Raw genomic sequence first — 21,016 nt, forward strand, 5'->3', positions numbered from 1 at the left:
GCCTGGATGGAGATGAAACCAAGCGTTCGGGACTCGAGTGAAGAAAAACGTGACGCAGAGTGACACAAAAATCAAATATTTCCAGATGGCATCTGTTTATTAACCGCAACTGCTATTTACTAATCTCACACTCCACAAGCATGTGTGATGGGTTGTGTGTATATGTATGGACGGTGGGGGTGGGGCTGGGGGGCCTATTGATATTATAATGGCAAAAAGGACGCGTGCCTGAAGTGGACCCCTGTATATCCTGGCACGCTTCCCTGCAGGCCGACAGGGACAAAGGAGGGAGGAAACGTACACCATACGATGTAGAGTAAGCAAAGTAAGGTGGCTGGAGGGTTGTTAGCTTTCTGAGCAGCCTCGTAGTCGAAAGCTCGAGTCCTGAACGGTTTCTACAGGTGGAACCGCGGACTTTCCAGTGAATCCCGGCGCCTCCCTGACCCAAATTATCAAATGGCACCGTTTTAATGTTATTACAGTTTCTGCCAGTATTTATTGTGTGTAATAGAGGAGTACATATGTGTGAGAAGGAGGCCCTTTTCATTTGATCATGGCTTTAACTATCTGAGTGTATTTTTAAGACCGGCTTTTTCCGTGGGCCCTATGAAATTGACTTGGTGATGAGTTTGGTGCCGTACCAGCATTCTGTATACATTCTTGTTGTAATTTGATGATTTTTCACAAGGACAAAAGATTTGTGTGGGAGGTCTTGTACAAATCCTTCTGCCTTGACTCGTTTCGGAAAAACCAGCCATTATTTGAACACTTCCTTGACCTAATTCCCCCCCCCCCCAATATCTAGAAATAATATATTTATGGACCACATGACAAAATGGTGAAAATACAGCTTCTGCATCATCTGAACCAAGAGCTACTAAATAAATAGTTACTAGAGTATAAGTGAAAAAATGACCCAGGCACCGGTTGCTTTTGGTCTTGAGCATTTCCCCCCTCCTAAGATTCCAAATATCAGTGTACAGTATTTTTTCCCCCCAATAAATCTGAAGAGGAAACTGTGAAATAATTAATCTGGGATGTGAAAAAACTAAAAAGATAAAAGACTCTGTCCCAACAAATTTGACAAGTCCTCCAGTAAAAAGAAAAAATAGATAACCCCTTCAATGCCGCACTAATTCTCGCACAGTCCCTAACTGATCACACCTGATTTAAAATGTCAGGAATTCAATTTTTGCTCTATTTTTGCACATCAAATTATGTGTATATATGTGCCAAACAACATTTTGACACTTGTGAGTTGTGTGCGTGTAGCACTTGTTTCTATACATCATATCATATCTCTTACATGCTGCATGTCCTACAACAGTTATGTTACACACCTAACCCATACATCCTCCTCTTCTTCTGAAACACTTATTTTGAAGGTATATACTGCTTCCATCTACAGTACCTGCTGCATCTCTCCGTGAAGAAGGATGTGTGTGTATCTTTGTGTCGGGAGAGCAGATGGACAGTGCGCCCTCTCTGTTGTTGTCATCTGTATTACTTGCAGGAGTGTGACACGAGCGTGCCACGGGGCATGGGAACCAAAGAGGAGTCGTTTCATCCCCCCTCAGACCTCCCATTAGTTTGAGTGGCCAGCATCTGCCTCATCCACAGCTCACAGCAGCTTGGAGGTCCCGCTCCCCAGAGACATTTGGAAACAGAGGGCTGGCTGCTGCAAATCTGACCCATGCAGGCCCTCGGGGGAGAAGTTGGTCTGTTGTGGCCACTTCTGCAGCCCCAGCCTGCTGTCTGACTGTGGGACAATAGGAGGTGTGGAATGGGTGTCTGGTGGGTTGCGATGTTCTGTTTGTGTGTGTGTATGTGTGTGCGAGTACACGCAGCCTCAAATTTATGCATGACATTTGGTTGATTGTTTGATCTCATTAAAATGCTGGATGCTAAAGCAGTGTTGGGTACCACACAATGTACATAGCCCTGCCACCTCCCCACTGAGCACATTTATGGGTTAAATCAAAGGAAGCATGAGGTGTCTGGAGATACATTCTCAGGCGAATCGCTGGCTTATAATAATACAGACGGACATACTGTGTCTTAGGACTTTTCTTTACTGTCCATTGTCACAAGTCATGAAATCAGTGTTTTGAAACATTTTAGGCCATTTACTTCTCATTTCGTCAGGCCATCTGTGCTTACTAAGGCAAGCCACTTTTCCTTTAACCCCTCTTCAGACTCTTGCGAAACAGCCGGATTACAGTAATACAAGGAGAACCACTCTACTTTGCTTTGATGCCCCTTGTCCCACATTGTGAAATCTGTATTTTCAACCATTTTAGGCCTATTCATTTTTGTTTTGTTTTTTCATGCCATGTGTGCCTGTGTTCATAGGAAATCTAGTTTTACTGCAGCTTTCCTCCAGACTCCGAAGTCTCCCGCTTTCCTTATTGCCACAACACAAACAGAACCTTTACTTTCCCTTTGAGTCTCATGATTAGAGTTCTTGAGATTAGTCAAGCCAAGTCAATTTATTCATAGGGCACATTTAAAAACTAACAAATGCTGACCAAAATGCTTTTTTTCAGAGAAATTAAAAAATATTAGATGGCTAAACTGAAGATAAAGAGTAGAATGAATGTAACCAAAAAATGTTTGTGGTAGAAGCCAGTTACCACATACAACCTAAAAAATATAATCAAGGATCTTTTATTGACACTGACAAGAGTAACCCCTTTCACTCAGTGCTTCATCAGTCTTATCAGAACAAAATAAGGCAAATCATGATAGTGGTGTTAATAACTGTGGAGACCCATAAAGCAATTGCAAAAAGATATGTCTTATTAAAGTGCCAAAATTAAACAGTACATTTCTTTCAACTGAACATATTTCCATCATAATCAATCTTTTTCTCCACTTATTCTATCATTATTCAGATTCATTACATCCATATACATCAGCCAGTATGTACAATTCATTACTAACAATCCATCAACTCTTACCACCATAACCACTGCTCCATAATACCGCAGCAAAACGTCAAGCAGTTACCACCATTTACATCAATTCAGACCGAGTTCTTCTCTTCTCCACTGCAGGGTTGTGGGTTTCTTACTCGATCCATCATAATGCATTTAAGACCACAATGTAAAAATACTACACCGTTCAGCCACAACATTAAAACCAGTTACCGATTTTAAGGTTGGGGCTGATTGGTGCATGTTAAATTCCTGCGCTGAAAACTTTACTCAAGTAAAAGTACAGAAGTATCATCATCCAAATGCACTTAAAGTATCAGAAGTAAAAGTATGCATTATGGTGAATGTCTTCTTTGAGACTATTACATTATTATACCGCCTACTGTATGTTAAATTGTTGGAGTACTACTGATGCATCAATGTACAAGCAGCATTTTAAAGTTGTAGCTGGTTGCGTTGGTGCCAGTTTTACCTACTTTATATGGCAATGGTGATGGCTAGTCTCATCTAGCAATCTTATGATGTAGAGATTCCCAACCCCTGGACTGTGGACTGGTAATGGGCCTTGGGACATTTGCTTTGAGGCTCATAATCACATGACTCAGCAAAAGAGCTGAATAATAAGTAAAATAACTTAAGAGGCTAGTATTTTGCAGTAATCACCTTGCAGGCGTGCAATGATTTTCCTCATCAGTACTTGTCTCGGCCCCAAACAACAATGTAGTGATTTTGAACAAGAGTAGGTCATCAGTATGTAAGGGAATCAGTGTGTTAACACCACCTTTCAGCGTTTAGCAGTACATGAAATCTGTGTGAGAAATCAAGAAAGAGAAAATGCAGCTGAGAGGTCAGAAGAATTGATGATAGAAAAAAACTGTCCGGAGTGTAAAATTGCAGAGGAACCCTGTTGTCAGCTGTGTGCAAGGTCTCAACACTGACTCTCTTTTCTGTGCCTTTCCATAAATAATGAACTATGATCATTTGAATTACGCTCAAATTTGAGTATAGATGGAGGTAACATCTATTACAGCCTATATCTGTTACTTCCATCACCTAAACCCCTTGAGTGTTGACATGATTTTGATATCAAGCAAATCTGAGTCCATAGCCCAGCAGATCCTCACACAGTACATTTCAAGTCGATGCTTTGTCTTGTGAAGGAACGGGGACAATTTTTCGCTTAGCAAAGCCTGTACCGATGGAAGCCTTGCTTCTAATAAACAGTGTCACATTTAGAGCCCTACATGTTTGAGTTTCTCCAGATGGTTTTGAATGGGAATCCATAAGAATTGTTAAATTTCCTCATCCTAAAGTGGAACATTATTCATTGGTAGGAGTTAAAAATCGACTGAAGTGGTATTAAATCGTTGTCACCTATTGCAATAAAATACTGTACGTATGTTACAGATGCAGTGAGTATATCAATGTGTAAATTGCAATGTATCAGCAAGGTTATAATGTGTTTTCAGGATTTCTTTGTGTATCTTCAGAGATCCAGTCAACATGGTACCACAGTTACACGAGGCTCACACAAATCTTACAACTCTGCAGTGCCCGTGTATACGTTCCTAATCAAAAAAGGTGCAATTACAAAACATTTTGTATTGCGGTTTTCTAAGGCAAAATCTGATTACTGCCTCAACATATGGAACAAAAAAATCGGTCTATGAGTCACAAATCTGTGTTACAGATGTCATAAATCTTCCCCAAAACAACAGATATGATGACGTACATAAAACCGAACTGTTTGGCTTTGCAGCAGATATATAATTACTCTGTTGTGTGGGCACAAAAGCAGGCATGATAATAATTTAGTCTCATCCAAGCTGAGTGACAGATCTGCCTTCCTTCAATCCTACCTTTCCTCCGCCAGCCCAGACCCTGTCCTGCAGCAGCTTCAGTGGCAGATGGGAGATGAAAGAGGGAGCTGAGAGGAACGAGGGAATAAGAACAGGTGGGGGTTAAAACTGAAGAAAAGAAAAGGGCACAGGGGTCAACTGGGGCAATAGAAAGGGGGAGGAAACTTACATATAAACTTGCAGAGGGACAGATCGATGGATAGATTTTTTTCCCTTTTTATTGTGTCTCTTTAAATGAATGTCTCTTTCTCCCAGATGTCAACCAACTAATGTGTCACTTGAAAATATTCTATGGGTTAAATTTTTAGAGAAAGATGAAGAATTGAGCAAAATAGATTGGCTGTATAGACCTTTGGGAAATATTTTGTATAGTCAAGAGGCTCCTTGATCTGCAACAGTATCTCGTCAAGTATATCATTTACTTTAACCCAGTTTATGTTCATGTTGTGTATACGATATTATCTGAGCTAGAGTTTAATTTTGAACCTGAACATTTGTAGCATTGGATTCAACCACATGAATGTAACGCATCATGTGGAGTAGTAACTAGCAGACAAATGCAGCGTATAAAGGCATTTATTATTTCAATTCAATCAGGAACACTTTTGGTGTAAATATTCACTCGCAAAGTACAATAGACAAAGCCCTATTTAATTCTAAAGAGACAGAGGAGTTAGAATGAAGTAGAACACAGTTTTATAGGCATTCAGATTGAATAATGCACTTTCAAAAAGGCTTAAGTCTCAAGTTTAAGAGCTACATAAAGAACTGAAGGTAAAAGACCAGCCCACAATGTGAATACAGCTGCCCATTCAAGACCCCAGCCCCCCAGTCAGGCACTAATGCTGCCCCCTGCCTTCCAGCTATGGAGGAAGCCCCAAGCAGACTGTTGAACTCCCGCTGCATCCCGCCCTCCACCCCTCCCTGCTGCGGCATGCCGGGCCAGCCCCAGCAGCTGTTTAACCAACTGAGGCAGAAAGGGCTGCGGGGGAACAATGCAGTTTGAGTTAAGTCTGGGTGTATGTGTGTGTGCGCGTGTGTGTGTCTGTGCGTGTGTGTGCACTCATCAGTATTTGATTAAGAACGGAGCTCTAAAGACCAGAAGCCCACATTATAAAATCCTAACATCCTTAGCTTGGTAAAAGCTGGAAGGACATGTTTAAAATTACAAGCATTTTAAATAAAGACCTGATCCCCCTCTTAAATACCTATAATGCATTTAACAGAGCTGAATTTAACAGTATCATTCTTCCTTAATTAAATGACACTTTCGGCATAACTCAGCCTGGTTAAATTGCTCTAGAGATTGTCTTACTCAAGAGTTTGTTAGGCAATAAGGTTTTCAATACAAATAGAAAGATATGATGTGTGATATAACTGGCAAAAGGTTTTTCTTAAAGTAATCATCCCAAGACAGTATGATTACCAATGTATGTTCAGTAAGAAATATTGTCTTCATGACGTTAGGGACTGGATACAAATCATTGATGGAGAAGGGAGGATCAGAAAAGGGGAAGCAATATGTATGTTTTCTCTTTCCCGAGGGGAGGATAGTCAGATTGTGTTTGGCTGGATTGCAACAGCAAGGACAGCCTTGCAAGTACAAAGGTCCATGCATGAGTGATGAAGATTGCCCATTGGCCGTTGCTCTTTCGAAATGAATTGGCACGAACAGTTTATTATTGCATCATCAGGAGGTTGTTTACAGGCAGTGTTGCCAATTTAGTGCCTTTGTCGCAAGTCTTAGCGACTTTTTTTCGTAAAAAGCACCTAGTGATAAATCCAGCAAAGCTTTGGACAAACCTTAACTGCTTTCTGTTGAAGAGAGTCATCAGCGTTGCCCTGCGAGTGCGAGGTCAGGCTTTCCCCTCTGCAGGCACACCTCTCTATGAGTCTCATTCAAATGACTACACGCAGGCTGCATAGACGTGAATGAGCTTCTAACCAACCCCAGAGTGATCATTTTACAAGTAAATATAGCTGAAATCACAGCACAGATGTCTTTAACTTATGTTTATGGTGATTCTGTCAGACAACGTCACGGTAATAAAATCAGGATTATAGCAGCGCAGAGCAGCAGCTTGGAATTGGCTTGGAAGTGACTGCTGGTTAACATGGAGTCTCAATGGGCCACATTTCAGTCACTGTTTCATACTTCTTTCATTTCCTGACAACAGAAAGAGAAAAACATGTAAGTGAGAACAGCTTTATTGGGAATTCAGCTGTAATAAATTACTGTATAAGTGAGCACAGAGAGTAGGAGAGAAGCAAACAGATAAAGGGCTGAAACCGGCTGAAACTAGGCAGAATACAAGTACGATGCACTTACATCATGAATATGCTAATTAGTGTATTAAGACATCTAGCAACATTTAGCCACTTTTTGAGCAGGCTTTAGCTACTTTTCATTAAAAGCAGTTGTTCCACAACAGTTTACAACTACGTCCTAAATTTGGCAGATTGGCCATATGCAACCCATCCATATATTACGTTCTGACCTAGTCTAGTCTCCATATAGTATAGTAATACAAGCAGTTTTAGCTGTAAAGCTGACAGAGATAATGAAACAAACTATGCAAATCTCCTCCCTGTCACTAGCAGTTTTAATAGTTAAAATTTTTTTTTGTCTTATGCTTTATTGAACACTCTCGGTCTCTTCAGTTTCACTATTTGCCTTCAGATCATTTAAAGAAGTGCCACTGACCATCTCTCCATTTCACAGGGTTGGCTCTTCTACCTGTCCTGTTTGGTCATATAATATGTCTACTGAAGCCACGTTCCGAAATGAATTTCTTAGCACAGGTTCAAACATGAAAAATGCATGATTCGTGCCACTTATAGGAACTAAGAATAAAAACGAATGACCATGTCAGCCTTGAAAAACGGTTTTGAGAGATGTCTTAAAAACACATCGAGAATTGCTTCATCTTGTTTATCAGCTCCCAACCAGCACAGCCTGACCTCTCAGACAGACTGTGCAGCAGAGCCCCCTACTGTAAATTCTATGAACCTGCAGAACCGGCTGAACATCAACAGTGTGCCTGATGGACTTTTGACTCCAGCTAACAGTAGTACCATGAGGGATCAAAGATACAGCAATGTTGCATGTCCTCGCCTCATAAAGGACTATGCTTAAAGGACGAATCTGGTGGTACTGTTGTTTTTCTTACTGTCAACAAATCGCATAAAAAGACCAAAACCAGCGGTTTGCCTCTAAACTTTCTGACCTTCCTATCCTTCCTGTTGCTCCCAGCCCCAAGCCCAGTAGTTCTTACTTAAGATGTAAATCTTTAATAGTAGGTAACAAATACATACTTTATCTGTTTTTAAAAGCTCAGTAAATTCCCAAATCAGCTGGGCACTGTGGTTTTTAGAAAATGCTACTCAAACAGGGAAAAATTGCAGACTTGTTGGGGACTATTTTCAGCAGCAGATTAATACTTATTTGGTGCTCTAGGGAATATACACAGCAGCAGGACATGGTAAAGGAGATCTATTCAAACTAAAACTACATGTTCATCATTATGAAGAAACATTTCACCTAGTGCAAAAGTGTGGCTCAGTATCTTTTTAATAGTTTCTGGACAACAATGGATAGGACTACAGGGCACAGAGGATACAGGATATCCCAGTTTGGTTTGGGTCTTTTGAGTATGAGAACACGTTGAATATCATCAGCTTTATCCTTTAAGGTCTTTCTGTCATTTTTATTTTATTCTAGTTTTTATACTTCTAAGGTTTCTCTTGTAAGTTTATTTGGACAATCAGTCTGTGAAGCAGTTCATATTTTCAAATTTAAGATGTGTTGATTATTGACAATCTACTATCTTCAGTGAAGTCAGATTATTTTTAATCAACAAAACGAGGGAATTTGTACTAGACCCAGTCTAGAGATGTCAAGATACACGCATCAGCCACAAATTTAAAACCAGTAACTGGTTTTAAATTTGTGGCTGATTGGTGTAGATTTCGTTTATAAAACAATAAAGCCCTGGATGAGAAAGTGCAGCTCCTGAATCCGGATGGATTTACACTTTCTAATGAGTGGATATATGAATTACGTCCACTTTTGTTCTGTTTAAATACATGAGGGGTTTATTCCATGTTTTAAAAGAAATTGAAACTTTCATATTCAAGTGTTCATGTTTGTAATGTAAAAAAAAACCAAACAAACAAAAAAAAACAAACAGACAATCACAAATGATTCAGTTACAGGTATTTTCAAAGTATTAACACACCATGTTTAGCTTTCAGACATATGGACCATATAATGGTCAGGTGCAGAAACCCACTTACCATTACAGTACATGTGATAATCTCCAGACACTGATGCAAGAGAAAGCTATAACTTATACAAGGACACACAAATGGATTTGACCGACTTTTCAAAATTAGAGATTCATTCTTTGCATGTCAACATTAAAAGAATGCAAAGGCTTTAAAAGTGGTGTATGCTTAATAAAAAAAGGTTTTACAATGCAAGTGGTAGGAGGCTCACTTTCAGTAGCAAAAAAAACACCCTCCACATCTTCTTTCATTATGGCTAAAATGGGTTATTTTCTCAATCCATTTTCATGTAACCACGCAGACAACAATTCCATCAATACGTTTCTACGAATGCAGTTTTAAAATATAGCCACAGAAAATCTGTTGAGTACTATCAAAAAGTACAGTAACCTGTGGAGGAGTCCAAAGGAACTTAAAAGTTCCTGCGCCTGAAGGCCATGTATGAAGTCAGTGATACAACTTAACAACTCTGAGGCTTTGTTGCTATAATGCTGGCCGTCCATTCAGTTTGTCATGCATGAGTGCAATGGCTCCACCTGTGAAGTCTCTGAGAACCTGCACCGTCTCCCGCTGGAGCTGCAGCGACTCCCGCACGAACTCCTGTTGAGTCTCTGCCAGCTGCTGAACCGACTCAGACAGTAGCTCCAGGGAGCGGGAAACCGTCTCAAGCAGGATGTTGGTGGCGTGCTGCTCTTGAAGGCTCAGCGATGCATTATGCAGCATGCTGTCCCTCATGTTCTGTGCGGGCTGACCTGGCATCAAAAGTGTGGCTGTTGACGTTGTAGGTCCGGAGCACTGAGGTTGTCCTTGTTTCTGGATGCCGTTGTTTCCTTGATGCTCCTCTGTTGGTTTTGCTGTCTGAGTGGGAGGAATCACTTCCTCCCTTTGGTCATCATCTGAGTCTCCAAATGCAGCTTCGGTATCTTGAGTCAAAGAAAAAGGCTCATTAGTGTTTTATTACTAAAAAATATTACACAAATTCAAGGGCTTTCTTAATTTGAATCCAAAACTTGACAACTCACCTTCTGTCGCAGGTACTTCATATTGCAGATCAAAGGCAGGTTGTGATGAGTCCCCTTCAACGTTCAAAGCATTCAAATAAAACAGTTTGTCTGCATTTCTTCTCAATAAGCTCTAACTTAGCTGTTTAAATGAACAGTTATTCTTAAACACCAGTCAACCACGTGCTATTCATTTATATCATGTGAGCAAAATGCATACTTTTAGAGGAAGGTGACATGGAGTAACTATAATTTTGTGTTTGTTATGTAGACTTATCAACTTCAGTGATGTTTAGACTGAAATGAGGTTTAGTGAATATTGACAACATTTTTAGATTTGATTTAACTATTTCTTTAAGCACTCATGAGAAGAACTACTATAGTTAGACAGAAATCTTTGCTACCTGACTGTGCAAGTCCACTCATGCTGTAAGAGGTTGGCGGGGGCATAGACGTCAAGTCCAACCCGCCGTTAGGGGAACTCTGCATTCCTATCATATCCTCCTCCTCCATTTCTTCTTCCTCCTCTGGCACATCATCGTCATCTCCCAGTGGGCCAAAGTCACTCATACTCTGGTCTTCCTCGTCCATCTCCAGGATCTGAAGCACTATTTTCTCTGTCTGATTAAGGTCTCGTGAAAGACGTGAATTGAGGCCCCTATTGGGCACAGTCCCTGACCGCATGGCAGCCACTTTCCGCTTGGTGTCACACTTAAGGTCAGACCATTTCTTGATGACCTCGATGACTTCGCGTTGGCACTCCCCGATCTCATTGACACGCGCAGTAATCTCTGCCCATGTGCGCTTCTTCATGTCAGTTGGCACACCACGATTGAATTTGCCTTGTGGGGGGGGGAATCAAAAAGACCTTATAAGTGCTTGCCTTCAAATGTTAGCGTGTCAGGGGTTGTGCCACATTCAACATTTTATTATTCAGAAATTTACTGTGATTTTTCTAGTATACCCTTGTATGCCCAAACCATTCTGTTCCCCCTGCTTAGCTGTGTTTATTTTATGTTTTTGAATAACCAGATATACATCGCAATCACTCATTCAATTTCTGGGAACAGAGACACAAAACCTCAAAGCACCATCTCTTCTTTTAGAAGGTGAATGAAATCATTCTGAATGGGATACGCAGCTGAAGACACATACCCACAACAACCATACGATGCTTCCTTACTTCATCCAACAGTATGTGGACTTCACTGAAAGAGAAACGAGCTTTTCTTTTCTTGAAGCGGGTAACACTGTCTTGATTGTAGTATATTGGTGAAGACATCCTCCACACAGTTTCAATAGGTGTCCAGCTGCTTCGTGGTCTCCTCTGTACTCTTCTTCAACTTCTCCAGCTGTCTGTCAGTGGGTCAAGAATCTGATTAACAACGATGTTGAAAGAGACTTCAAGTGTTAATGGTAAATCTGCGTCACTCCTGTATTTTTTTCATACACTAAACTGTGCAATTGATCTTTGAAACTGAGATTACAGGCTATTCATAAATAGTTGACTTTATGAAAGATAAGGTAAGTATTATTGGAACAGTAGCAGTGATACACTCCTTCAGCTGCAACAGCTGGATAATGGCCGTGTGTGCAGGTCTTGTTAGGTGATTAGCTATGGAGATAATATATAATACTATCAACATTTTATCTGTAACGTAGTTACACGTATAGGTCCATCTGTTCTCATACAGGTCAGCAGAGAAATAGTGCAGGTTTAGCGTGAGGATAACTGTCAGCGCTAGCACTGAGAGAGTGAATGAACAATGGACGATGCTATAGTCACTTCACACATTCGACAGCACCATTAGCTAGCTCTATCTAGAGAGCGTTCGTAGTTACAGTCAAATGATACACACACTGCCCTCGTTATTTTTAACGAGTAACACTTGTTTCATTTTCCTCATGCAATTCAACATCCACTTAGTCACCTATGTCTAGTCTAATGTTACACAACAGCACACACTAGGTTAGCCCTCCTTGCAGTAGGATGTTAGCTAACGCTACGTTACAGGCAATAATGGCAAATGACACACTTAGTTCACGTAACGTCACTTGACGAGATGTACGTTAATGGCAAAAATAGCTAATGAGATGATGAACATACCCCAAAGTCAAAAAAGCTGGGATCTGGTCCAAAAACGTGAAGATAAACTTCCTTATCGCCAAGATAGCTACTGTCAATCTCACCAGTACGACGCTAACGCTACACAGAAGATGTCCGGTTAACGTTAGTTAGGTAGTATGTTTTACTAAAGCAGCAGACAGAGAAAACAGTGCTGACAAACATGATATTATTAAGACAGTAGTTATTACATGACGTTTGAGTATTGGTTTTCCCATGTAACTTACAAAAATAACCACAATAATCGGGTGATTTCGCTAATTAAGTTGCTTTATTTTATATCTTACATTTCCCCCACTGTAACAATGTGGTTTTATTTTGAAGGGGTACGTCTAACTTCAGGTATCGCTTGGTGGCTTGATTCAACTACCAACACACAGGGAATACGGGCATCTCGCTCTCTGATCCGGTGTCCCTCACTCGAGAAGCTTACCTCTTGACAAAGGGGGCGTTGGTATTTGTCACTTTACTGCATTAACAGTTAGTATGCTGGTGGTGTACAAGTCATGCACAATATAAAAAAATACTCAGATTTTATTTCAGTGGGTCAGGTTTCCTGTCAGTGGAGGGCACTATTGTCTCATTTTGCCGTTTTTCGTTGTAATCAAGGTTTGCTAGTGCAGAAGAAGAGGTCTAACATTCGCGTAGCGTTCTATTGCAGATGGGACACCAAAAGCGTTTTGGTTGATCAATATCAATCGACAGTCTATCAATTTAAAGCTTTTGTAGGAGTCAAATAGTAAGATGTACTACTGAAGAGAATAGAAATCAGATAGATGACTCTTTCTAGGTTGCTTTAGTATTTTTCATAGATTTTAAAATGACAGAACTGAAATTATATATTTTTTTAAACTGAAACAAATGCCCAGTGTTCCCCAATTAGGTTAGGGAGAGTGTGATTTAGTAGCTTTGAAGCAACATAACATACGAGAAAAAAAATATTGTAAGCTGGTTCCTTTTTTGAGTTCAAAATAGCCAACATTCCATTTTAAATAATTTTTTTTTTCCAATCTGAAAGGTCCAGAGACAGATCAACCTAAAAATGCATTAGTCACTGACTAATGAGTCGAAGGAGCGCACTGCAAATTGTCAGTAGTGTATCAAGAATAAGACTGACACATTAAAGTTACCCTTTTATTCCAAATATGGCACAGGTATTTATTTTACCAAACATTTTCAGTAACAGTTTGATGACTGTGACAACAACTGCATGGTTAAAAATCTTTAATAATGCATCTTTTATTTTGGCTGCATGCATTAGTGGCATACACATCTGTTATATATGATCAATTCACACATTGTGCTGGCATTATCTGGTGCAGGTATTTTGAATAAGTACACAGTGATAAGTGATAAAGTGAGCAGGAAACTGAGATGTAGAGAACGCTATGGCAAAGTTACACAACCAGCATCAACATTCAATAGCAAAATATCAACCTGCCCAAAAACAACATTGTCTCTTGGGGTGTTAATGTACATTACTATTACAGAGAGGATATAAAGCTTGATATAATGAATGTATACATTAACAAACTACCTTTAATATTAGGTCACTTTAAAGAAGGTTTGGGATTTTAGCGGCTGTAGAAAGCATGTGGATTCCTGACTGCTATGTATACAGTAACAGTGCAACTCTGATGTAGAATAACGGAGTCTACAAATCAACGATCTGCTTGTGACAGGCTGTGGTGCGAGCGAACCATAGTTCATACATCTTCCTAACTGTCCTTTAAGCTTTAAACAAAATAATTAAACAAGAATCTCTAGTCAGTGGCCTTGGGCCCGGTTTCACAAAGACATTGAATTTAACTGTGGTCTAACGAATAGTAAGTACTAAGATTTATGTATAGTTTTAAAAAGCTATCTTGTTCTTGACCAGCTGAAGGTTTCTGCAAAGAAGGGGTCCACCCACAAATTTGCTTACTTATTATAACCAATTAGACCTCTTCTTAGGGCTGCGGCAAAATAGGTGGTAGCCATTCGAACTAGGAAACATGGCCAACCTAGCTACAGCTTCACACCTATAACCGCTTTCACTTCAACAAAAAACATGTGCCTTGTGGAAGATTTTTTTTACAGTGATGAGTGAAGTAGGTTTTCCTGTTTTTGACACTGAGTTGACATAGGTTGAATTTTCCTTTCTAAAAACAGGGGTTAAGGTGGCAAACATTAACAAGAAGAAATACCGGCAAACTGTCCAGTGTCAACATTTAAGAATTTAACCAGTTGAAGAGAAAAACTAAGGCTGGCCTCCACAGACCTATTTAATAGATCTTTGTGAAACTAGTCCCAGCCACATAAGAATGGGAGCTTCCTGCTTTCACATTAGGTTTTCACAAATGTCTTGCTGTTAAAGCATCTTGATATTGTACTGCCTCTTCTCATGCCATTTTGACTTGAGGGAATAGGCAGATCAAAAGCAGATGCCAAACAAGATGACCAAATGACACCAATTTAACATACTATCATTTTTTGGCTACATACTTTTCCAGAGCATTCAGTGGCATTTATTTTGGAATTGTACTTTTCTTTTCTTTTTTTTTTTAACAGTTTCAATTCTGACTTGCAAGTATAATGGAATAATCAAGAAATCCCACAAAACTTGCAATGCATTAACATTCTAAAAAAAACTGTACGCACAAGGGATATACTGAACAGCACAGAAGTAATTGGGATGGTTGATAAAATATTTTGTACTGCGTGGACAAACAAAGTGGTTCCATATAACAAGCAGTAGAGACATCATCTGGACTCAAGAGTACATGGTCAACTGAAGCCACTGAAAAGACACAGGAGCAGAGAAGATTTTTTGAAAACAGTGAAATTTTCCAATAAACTGAATCAATGCTTTTAGAAAATCTGAATTCCAGTCAAAACCCACTGATATTTAAAATATCCAAGATGACTTTACCTCCTGAATATTGACTTTGATAGTCCCATTGTTATCCTTATCCAGAGTTTTGAAGGCACCTGAATCAGAAGAGATATTAACCCTACTATACCTTCAGTTTATGAGATTAAATTATAATATTTTAGGAGTGGTCTTTGAAACTCACGGCACATGGCATCCAGCCTCACAAGGCAGCCAATGTAGTTATCAAAATCCATGTTCCCACTTTCATCGCTGTATCTGCGAATGATCATCTCGAACAGCTGGTCATTGAGAGGGAAGCCTGACAGAGAGGGGAACAGATGAAACCACGGTCATTTTAATATCAAATAGCATTTACAGAAAGGCTATCTGTACACGGGCTCAAGACTGCGCTCCTTAATGAATATATTCAAACAACCGGTATGATATTGAAATCATGAACCCTTTATACAGCTGCTCAAAGGTGAAGCTTCTTTTCAGTTCAAAAACATTGGACTGGCTGCCAATATTTACAAAGATATTGAAATATTGATCACAGAGTTTATCTATTTAACTAGCTATTCATCAGGTCATGATGAGAAAACAAAATTATGCCAGCAGACGCTAAGCCAGATCTGATCTGACTAATTCCATATTTGATAGAATAATGTATGAAAAAAACCTATACAAATCCATTATTTTCTTTGTTTAAAACATGCACAGCCACAGTGTCTATGGTTAATTAAATCCTTTTGGAAGTCCTTTCTGCATCTATGGCTATTGCTTTGCCTGTGGCTGTTATTAGCGGTATGAGTAAAGTTTGCTTTGCCTACATCTTTTTAAATAAACATTTAAACAACAATTTAAAAAACAAAAAAAACAAAAAACAAAAAAAACTCACCAGCAGCTCTGAAAGCGTTGGGCAGCTCATCTGCACCAATGACACCAGAGCCATCTGTGTCATAGGACTTGTACAATCCCTAAATAATAACAATACAAGAATTTAAACATTTTTTGGCATTTGAAACCATTTCCTCATAAGCTGATTCAGAGCCTAGAAAGACTAAAAGAAAAAACAGAGTTACTTTCCAACAGCCCAAATACTTGCCAATATGGTTTTAGCAACTGAATTAATCTGAGAAATTCTCAACAAAAAATCATTAAAGTAAAAATTATAATTAACGGAATATCTAATTTCATTTCATTTACAATTCCAAAAATAGTGAATGGGTGTTTTTCTTTTACTGCTATGGTTAAAATCAACAAGAACCTAATTCTTGTGCCATATCATTGACAGAATAAGTTGTTAGTAAGATTTATTTCAGAGGAAATTAAATGACCTGTTCCATAGCGTAGCCAAGTTAATAATGGCACAGATCTACATTTATGTAAAACATGGCAGTTAATGTAAATATGTACGAGTCTGGGACACTGTACATTCAAATCTAGGTCCTCTGTAACCACAATCAACAGCTGATCCTATATACGCTTTACACTACAGTTTCTATTATGTTCACTGTTATTGGAGACAATGAATACTGATCATAGGAATTTAACCGTACAAAACTAAAATGACTAAAAGACTAACATGTGTAGCAAAAAAAGAAATGGGCCTGCTGTACTTGCCTGCCATTTCTTTATATTGTTCCAGAGGTGTTTGAATTCATGAAAGCCGAGTTTTCCAGTGCTGTCACTCTGAAACAGCGTTAAGGACAACAGACAACAGTTTTCTTCTTTAACTCCAGCTTTGACAAACAGTTGCATTACTGGTGGGCACGCTCTATTTGCCCAAGTTGTTTTTACGTACCTTCCGCATTCATGGGGTACAGAATTCACAGCAGGGAATGAATGTCAACTTTATGTCTGACTTGTTCATAACAATGCAGCTGAGGTTTACACTACATGTGCCAAGGATAACATTACACCCATTTAGCTACCTTCACACAGCTTTTTAGTTAAATATGCAATTAAGGTTGATTACTAATAAAACATATATAAAGATTTTACTTCCATCTTACAATACAGAGCTATGAACCCTGTTTCCACAAGCATTATGTCAGAGCTCTTTTAACAGTTTGATCAAACTTTTGTAATCAGGGCCCCTTACGTTGGGGGCAGTGTGCCTGAGGAAATCTGATGTCTGCTCAGCGTTTAACAGTCATACATTTCAAAGTCATTAAACCTGACTATCCAATGTCACAGGCCAAAATGAATGCAAGCTTGGCAAAACTGTGAAAATATGTCAGGATGGCCAAATCATGGCAATAATTTGCCTCAGTCTTTCAATGTATGCCCTCAGCCTTAATGAGCTGTGGGTGTGATGGAGTTCAGTGAGCCAACACATCTCTATTTATAGCCAACTGCCTATGTATTTTAACTGTGCTGTCACTGTCAGCTACATACTTTCACCTGGATTACACAACACATAAAGCCTACTAATGATAGACAGGATACATCCATGACTGCCACCATGCTCCTGCAAGACTCAATGCTGAAACCATCTGTCTTCAGATCACCATCTAAAATATAAGACAGTATATATGTATATATATAAAAAAAGTCATTCACCATTGTTTTATACATAAAATACATACATACAGTACATAAACATGTGTAAATACTGCAAAGGACTGAATCAGAACAGAGAAAGGTAGACCAAAAGGAATTTAAGAACTACACACCGGGATGTGTAAGAGACAGACTCTAAATATGACAAACGCAAACATGTCTTACGCTTTGTGATGATTCTATTAAGGATGTTCATCAGCTCAGTTGGGCTTACTTCCAAGTCCTATATGACAAATATTCAGCGTTAACATTGTAAAGCCTGCAGAAAGATGTACAGGCAAACATCTATATTTTGTAATGAGAGAGAAACGTGGTTACTGCAGAGAACACCAGAAATTCGAAGAGAGGTACAGGTAGACATAGCACTCACATCTCCAGCGAGTTGCTGGAAGACTCTGCGGAACTGTTTCTCCTCATCACTCTCATGCTGCTCTGCATATGCAACTGGCCTACGGGGTGGAGGCTGTGGGACAGAGGCACCAGTAAAAAATCACTAACTCTGATCACCTAGACTCGGCAGTACAGTGATGGCCAGACAGAACTGGTAATGTAATGACTGTCACTCACAGGGTCAGATGGCACAAACTGGGCGGGGTCAATGTTGCTACAACGACAGGATCAAGTGATGAAGTGACAAATTAAACCACAAACCACATTTTTTGGCTTGAGCAGTTACTTTGTGCAGATTCTTACCTTACAACATCAATGATGCCACTGATAAATTTTTTGGCAAAAAACATCTTCTGTCAACTGTGAATGCAAAAAGTAACATAAGTCAGGGAAAAGATTTACACCACAAGCCACCTGAGTCCAGATTCTTGAACAACCTCCCTAAAAATCCCAGGCAAGACCAGAATCTAGTTTCAGATGAAAATATAAAGGAACATTTAACAATAAGAATCTGAAAGCAGGAGTAGATGGCATTCCAAAAAAATAAACATAACATACAAAGACAATATAATGTGATCGTCAACATTACAAACATGAACTGGTTTTAAAGTCATTCACTATTCGGTCCTGTCAGGTCTATCCTATGTTAACCGGCTGCTGTTTCAATAGCTAGCTACAGCAGCAGTGGCTGGAGGTGTTGTTGATCAAGCGATAACATGTCTTTCGTTTTCCTCAACTACACAGTCATATTAGCGGCACACCCACTAGCCCTCTTAGAATGTTTCCCTTTTATAGAAAACATTCAAATGCCGTTAAAAAAAGACTGCCGAAAATAGATTACATTTAAAAGATTGTTAGCTCATCACATCTTTATAATGACATCTTTGAAAAATCTTTTAAAAGCCCACTAGCGAGTAAAATGTCCTACTTCAACATTACTACTAAGGCTGGGGCAAGTGTCGAACTCTACACACGACAGAGCTAACGTTACGGTAGTAACATTATGCTAGAAGATCAACATTATGTTGATGTTACTGACCCAATCAATCGTGGCCGCCTAATACCGTCTAAACGTTGTCTAAACCGTGCAACCTCTTCGCTGCAAGGATCTGAGCTAGGATATACTGGCGGTAGCATGTAGGTCGAAGCGACTAAGTAACTTTAGCGTTATCTAAGCTAACATTCAGCTAACGTACATAGCTAGGAAATACTGTGATAAACAACTAGCTAGTCCAACACTGGGTTAAAGGTAACCGATATTATGTTCAACTAAAACGTGACATTTTATTTTTTTTACCGTAAGACAACAGCACTCAGTGAAGTCGGTGGCAGGATATCTGGCTCAGCTTGGCTGAGTTTCACTTACCTCGGATTGCACTGGAAGGTGGGGGCAGTTATCACGCCCCAATTGACGCTGCAGAGAGGAAGTGGGATGCGAGAGAGAGATTCTCTCAGTTTTCCGAGGTCTTTGCTGCGAGGAAAGAAAAGCAAAGAAAAGACCTGTGCCGATATGATGCAATACAGTTACATGAGCTTGCTCATATACTGGCTGTTGTCTAGCCGCACTGGCGGCGGGTTGAGAAGTGTCTTCAAATACTACACGTCGGCCCCAGTGGAGATGTTTGTTTTTGGACAGGCGCAGTGGGATAACGCGCAACCCTGATAAGTTACGCCACTCAGGTTATACTGTGTACGTAATTTGAATTGACCATTTGTTCATTTTGATAAGGTTGATAATTTAACATTATTTGTCCATTCGCGTGTCTCATCAAGTTGTGCTGACAATTATTTTTGACATTTGGTGTAGCACTCTATTTGTTCCATTTATTTTTTCGCGGTGTGTGATTCGTTTAAAAGCATGTTCCCACCACCCTCCGGTCCAGAGTGTGAACCGAGGTAGCTGTCATAAAATATCCTGTAGCTGTAGAGTTTCGCTATTACGTGACACAGTGTACTCCGCTGACATGTTGTGTGTGTTTTATGTATTAATCCGTCTTCAAGTGAAAACGCCTTCAGTTTCCTTGCCCTTGTTCCTCTGAGGATACTGTGCCAAAAACATGTTTTATTACAAGGTGTTTATCCTTATAGCCCGTTTACAGAAGCTGTAAGTCAACATAGCATTGTGTGCTCAGTATGAACATAGATAAACGGGCTGCAGTGTATTAACAAAACAGTTCATCTGGGCGCAAAGTGTACCGGCTACGGTCAGTTATAAGATAACTTTAAGAGGAAATATCAATAGAACACAGAAATGAGGAGCTGGTTAACAAAAAGCAAACTAGAGTATAAACAGAATATCACAAATGAAGTTCATATATTGGCGTTATATTGATTGTTAATTACATCATACAGTTTTACGTGTTTAGAAAATAGGGATTTATAGGTGCAGGTATGTCTCAGGCATTCCCATCTGAATTCTACTGTCTGTATCTGCTGCAGGTGTCTCACTCTGCTGACCCTCACTGAATGCTAGAATAGCACAGTTACATTGATCTGCATTTAGCTGGAGAACCCTGTGGACTCTCATATGACCCCAGGTGGGTCATAGTTTGAAAACAACGGCATTTGCCCTAGCAGGAATTATTTCCTGGCATATAGCTATTTCCTTGCCATAAATCATTCACTTCGACTTTGCTCTCTCTATAATTTCTTTGGAGAAGCATGTTTTATGGCAGTTAAACAGTTTCATAGAGAAACTAGAGTACTGTTAAAAAGCCTAACAATCCCTCAAAAGATTTGCCAATGGACTTGGAGCATGTTTAAAATGATAGCACACCACACTGAACAATGAAACACAGCTCAATGACAAGGGAGAGACAATTGTGTTGTCATTTATTTTGACAAAGTCCTATTCTCTGCTAATTGGATCATATAAGCAGTGATTACCCCCGACTCAGAAGTGATTTTGCCAAACTGCCGAGGGAACTTTCTTCTCGTTGTTGTTCAGTGATCAGGACCATGTAGAATAGTATCAAGAAAAAACGCTTTTGTTTCTACAG

General features: G+C 39.6%; 2 protein-coding genes across 5 annotated transcripts; both read right to left on the bottom strand.

Moving 5' to 3' along the window:
- Nucleotides 1-8,495: 8,495 nt before the first annotated feature.
- Nucleotides 8,496-12,422, bottom strand: zgc:153990 (uncharacterized protein LOC768125 homolog). 3 transcript variants are annotated; one of them, XM_040150301.1, is made up of 5 exons: nt 12,191-12,422; nt 11,239-11,458; nt 10,488-10,925; nt 10,105-10,158; nt 8,496-10,005 (listed from the first exon to the last, which is right to left on the bottom strand). In XM_040150301.1, exons 2-5 carry the CDS (start codon nt 11,363-11,365, stop codon nt 9,566-9,568), a joined length of 1,059 nt encoding a protein of 352 aa, XP_040006235.1. In that variant the 5' UTR covers nt 11,366-11,458; nt 12,191-12,422; the 3' UTR covers nt 8,496-9,565. The 3 variants fall into 3 exon arrangements, with proteins under 3 accessions (XP_040006235.1, XP_040006236.1, XP_040006234.1); XM_040150302.1 differs by having other exon boundaries at nt 11,239-11,435; nt 12,191-12,421; XM_040150300.1 differs by having other exon boundaries at nt 11,239-11,439; nt 12,191-12,421.
- A 906-nt stretch (nt 12,423-13,328) lies between these two features.
- Nucleotides 13,329-19,489, bottom strand: capns1a (calpain, small subunit 1 a). Of its 2 annotated transcripts, none has more exons than XM_040150304.1 (11): nt 19,384-19,489; nt 18,321-18,377; nt 18,195-18,231; nt 17,998-18,090; nt 17,793-17,850; nt 17,514-17,578; nt 16,686-16,754; nt 15,961-16,039; nt 15,265-15,381; nt 15,120-15,178; nt 13,329-14,987 (listed from the first exon to the last, which is right to left on the bottom strand). In XM_040150304.1, the coding sequence occupies exons 2-11, from the start codon at nt 18,365-18,367 to the stop codon at nt 14,961-14,963; spliced, it is 651 nt and encodes a 216-aa protein (XP_040006238.1). In that variant the 5' UTR covers nt 18,368-18,377; nt 19,384-19,489; the 3' UTR covers nt 13,329-14,960. The 2 variants fall into 2 exon arrangements, with proteins under 2 accessions (XP_040006238.1, XP_040006237.1); XM_040150303.1 differs by having other exon boundaries at nt 19,315-19,398.
- Nucleotides 19,490-21,016: the final 1,527 nt, after the last annotated feature.

This window comes from Xiphias gladius, chromosome 17 (genome assembly GCF_016859285.1).
Source record: "Xiphias gladius isolate SHS-SW01 ecotype Sanya breed wild chromosome 17, ASM1685928v1, whole genome shotgun sequence".
In the NCBI taxonomy this organism is placed as follows: Eukaryota; Metazoa; Chordata; class Actinopteri; order Istiophoriformes; family Xiphiidae; genus Xiphias; species Xiphias gladius.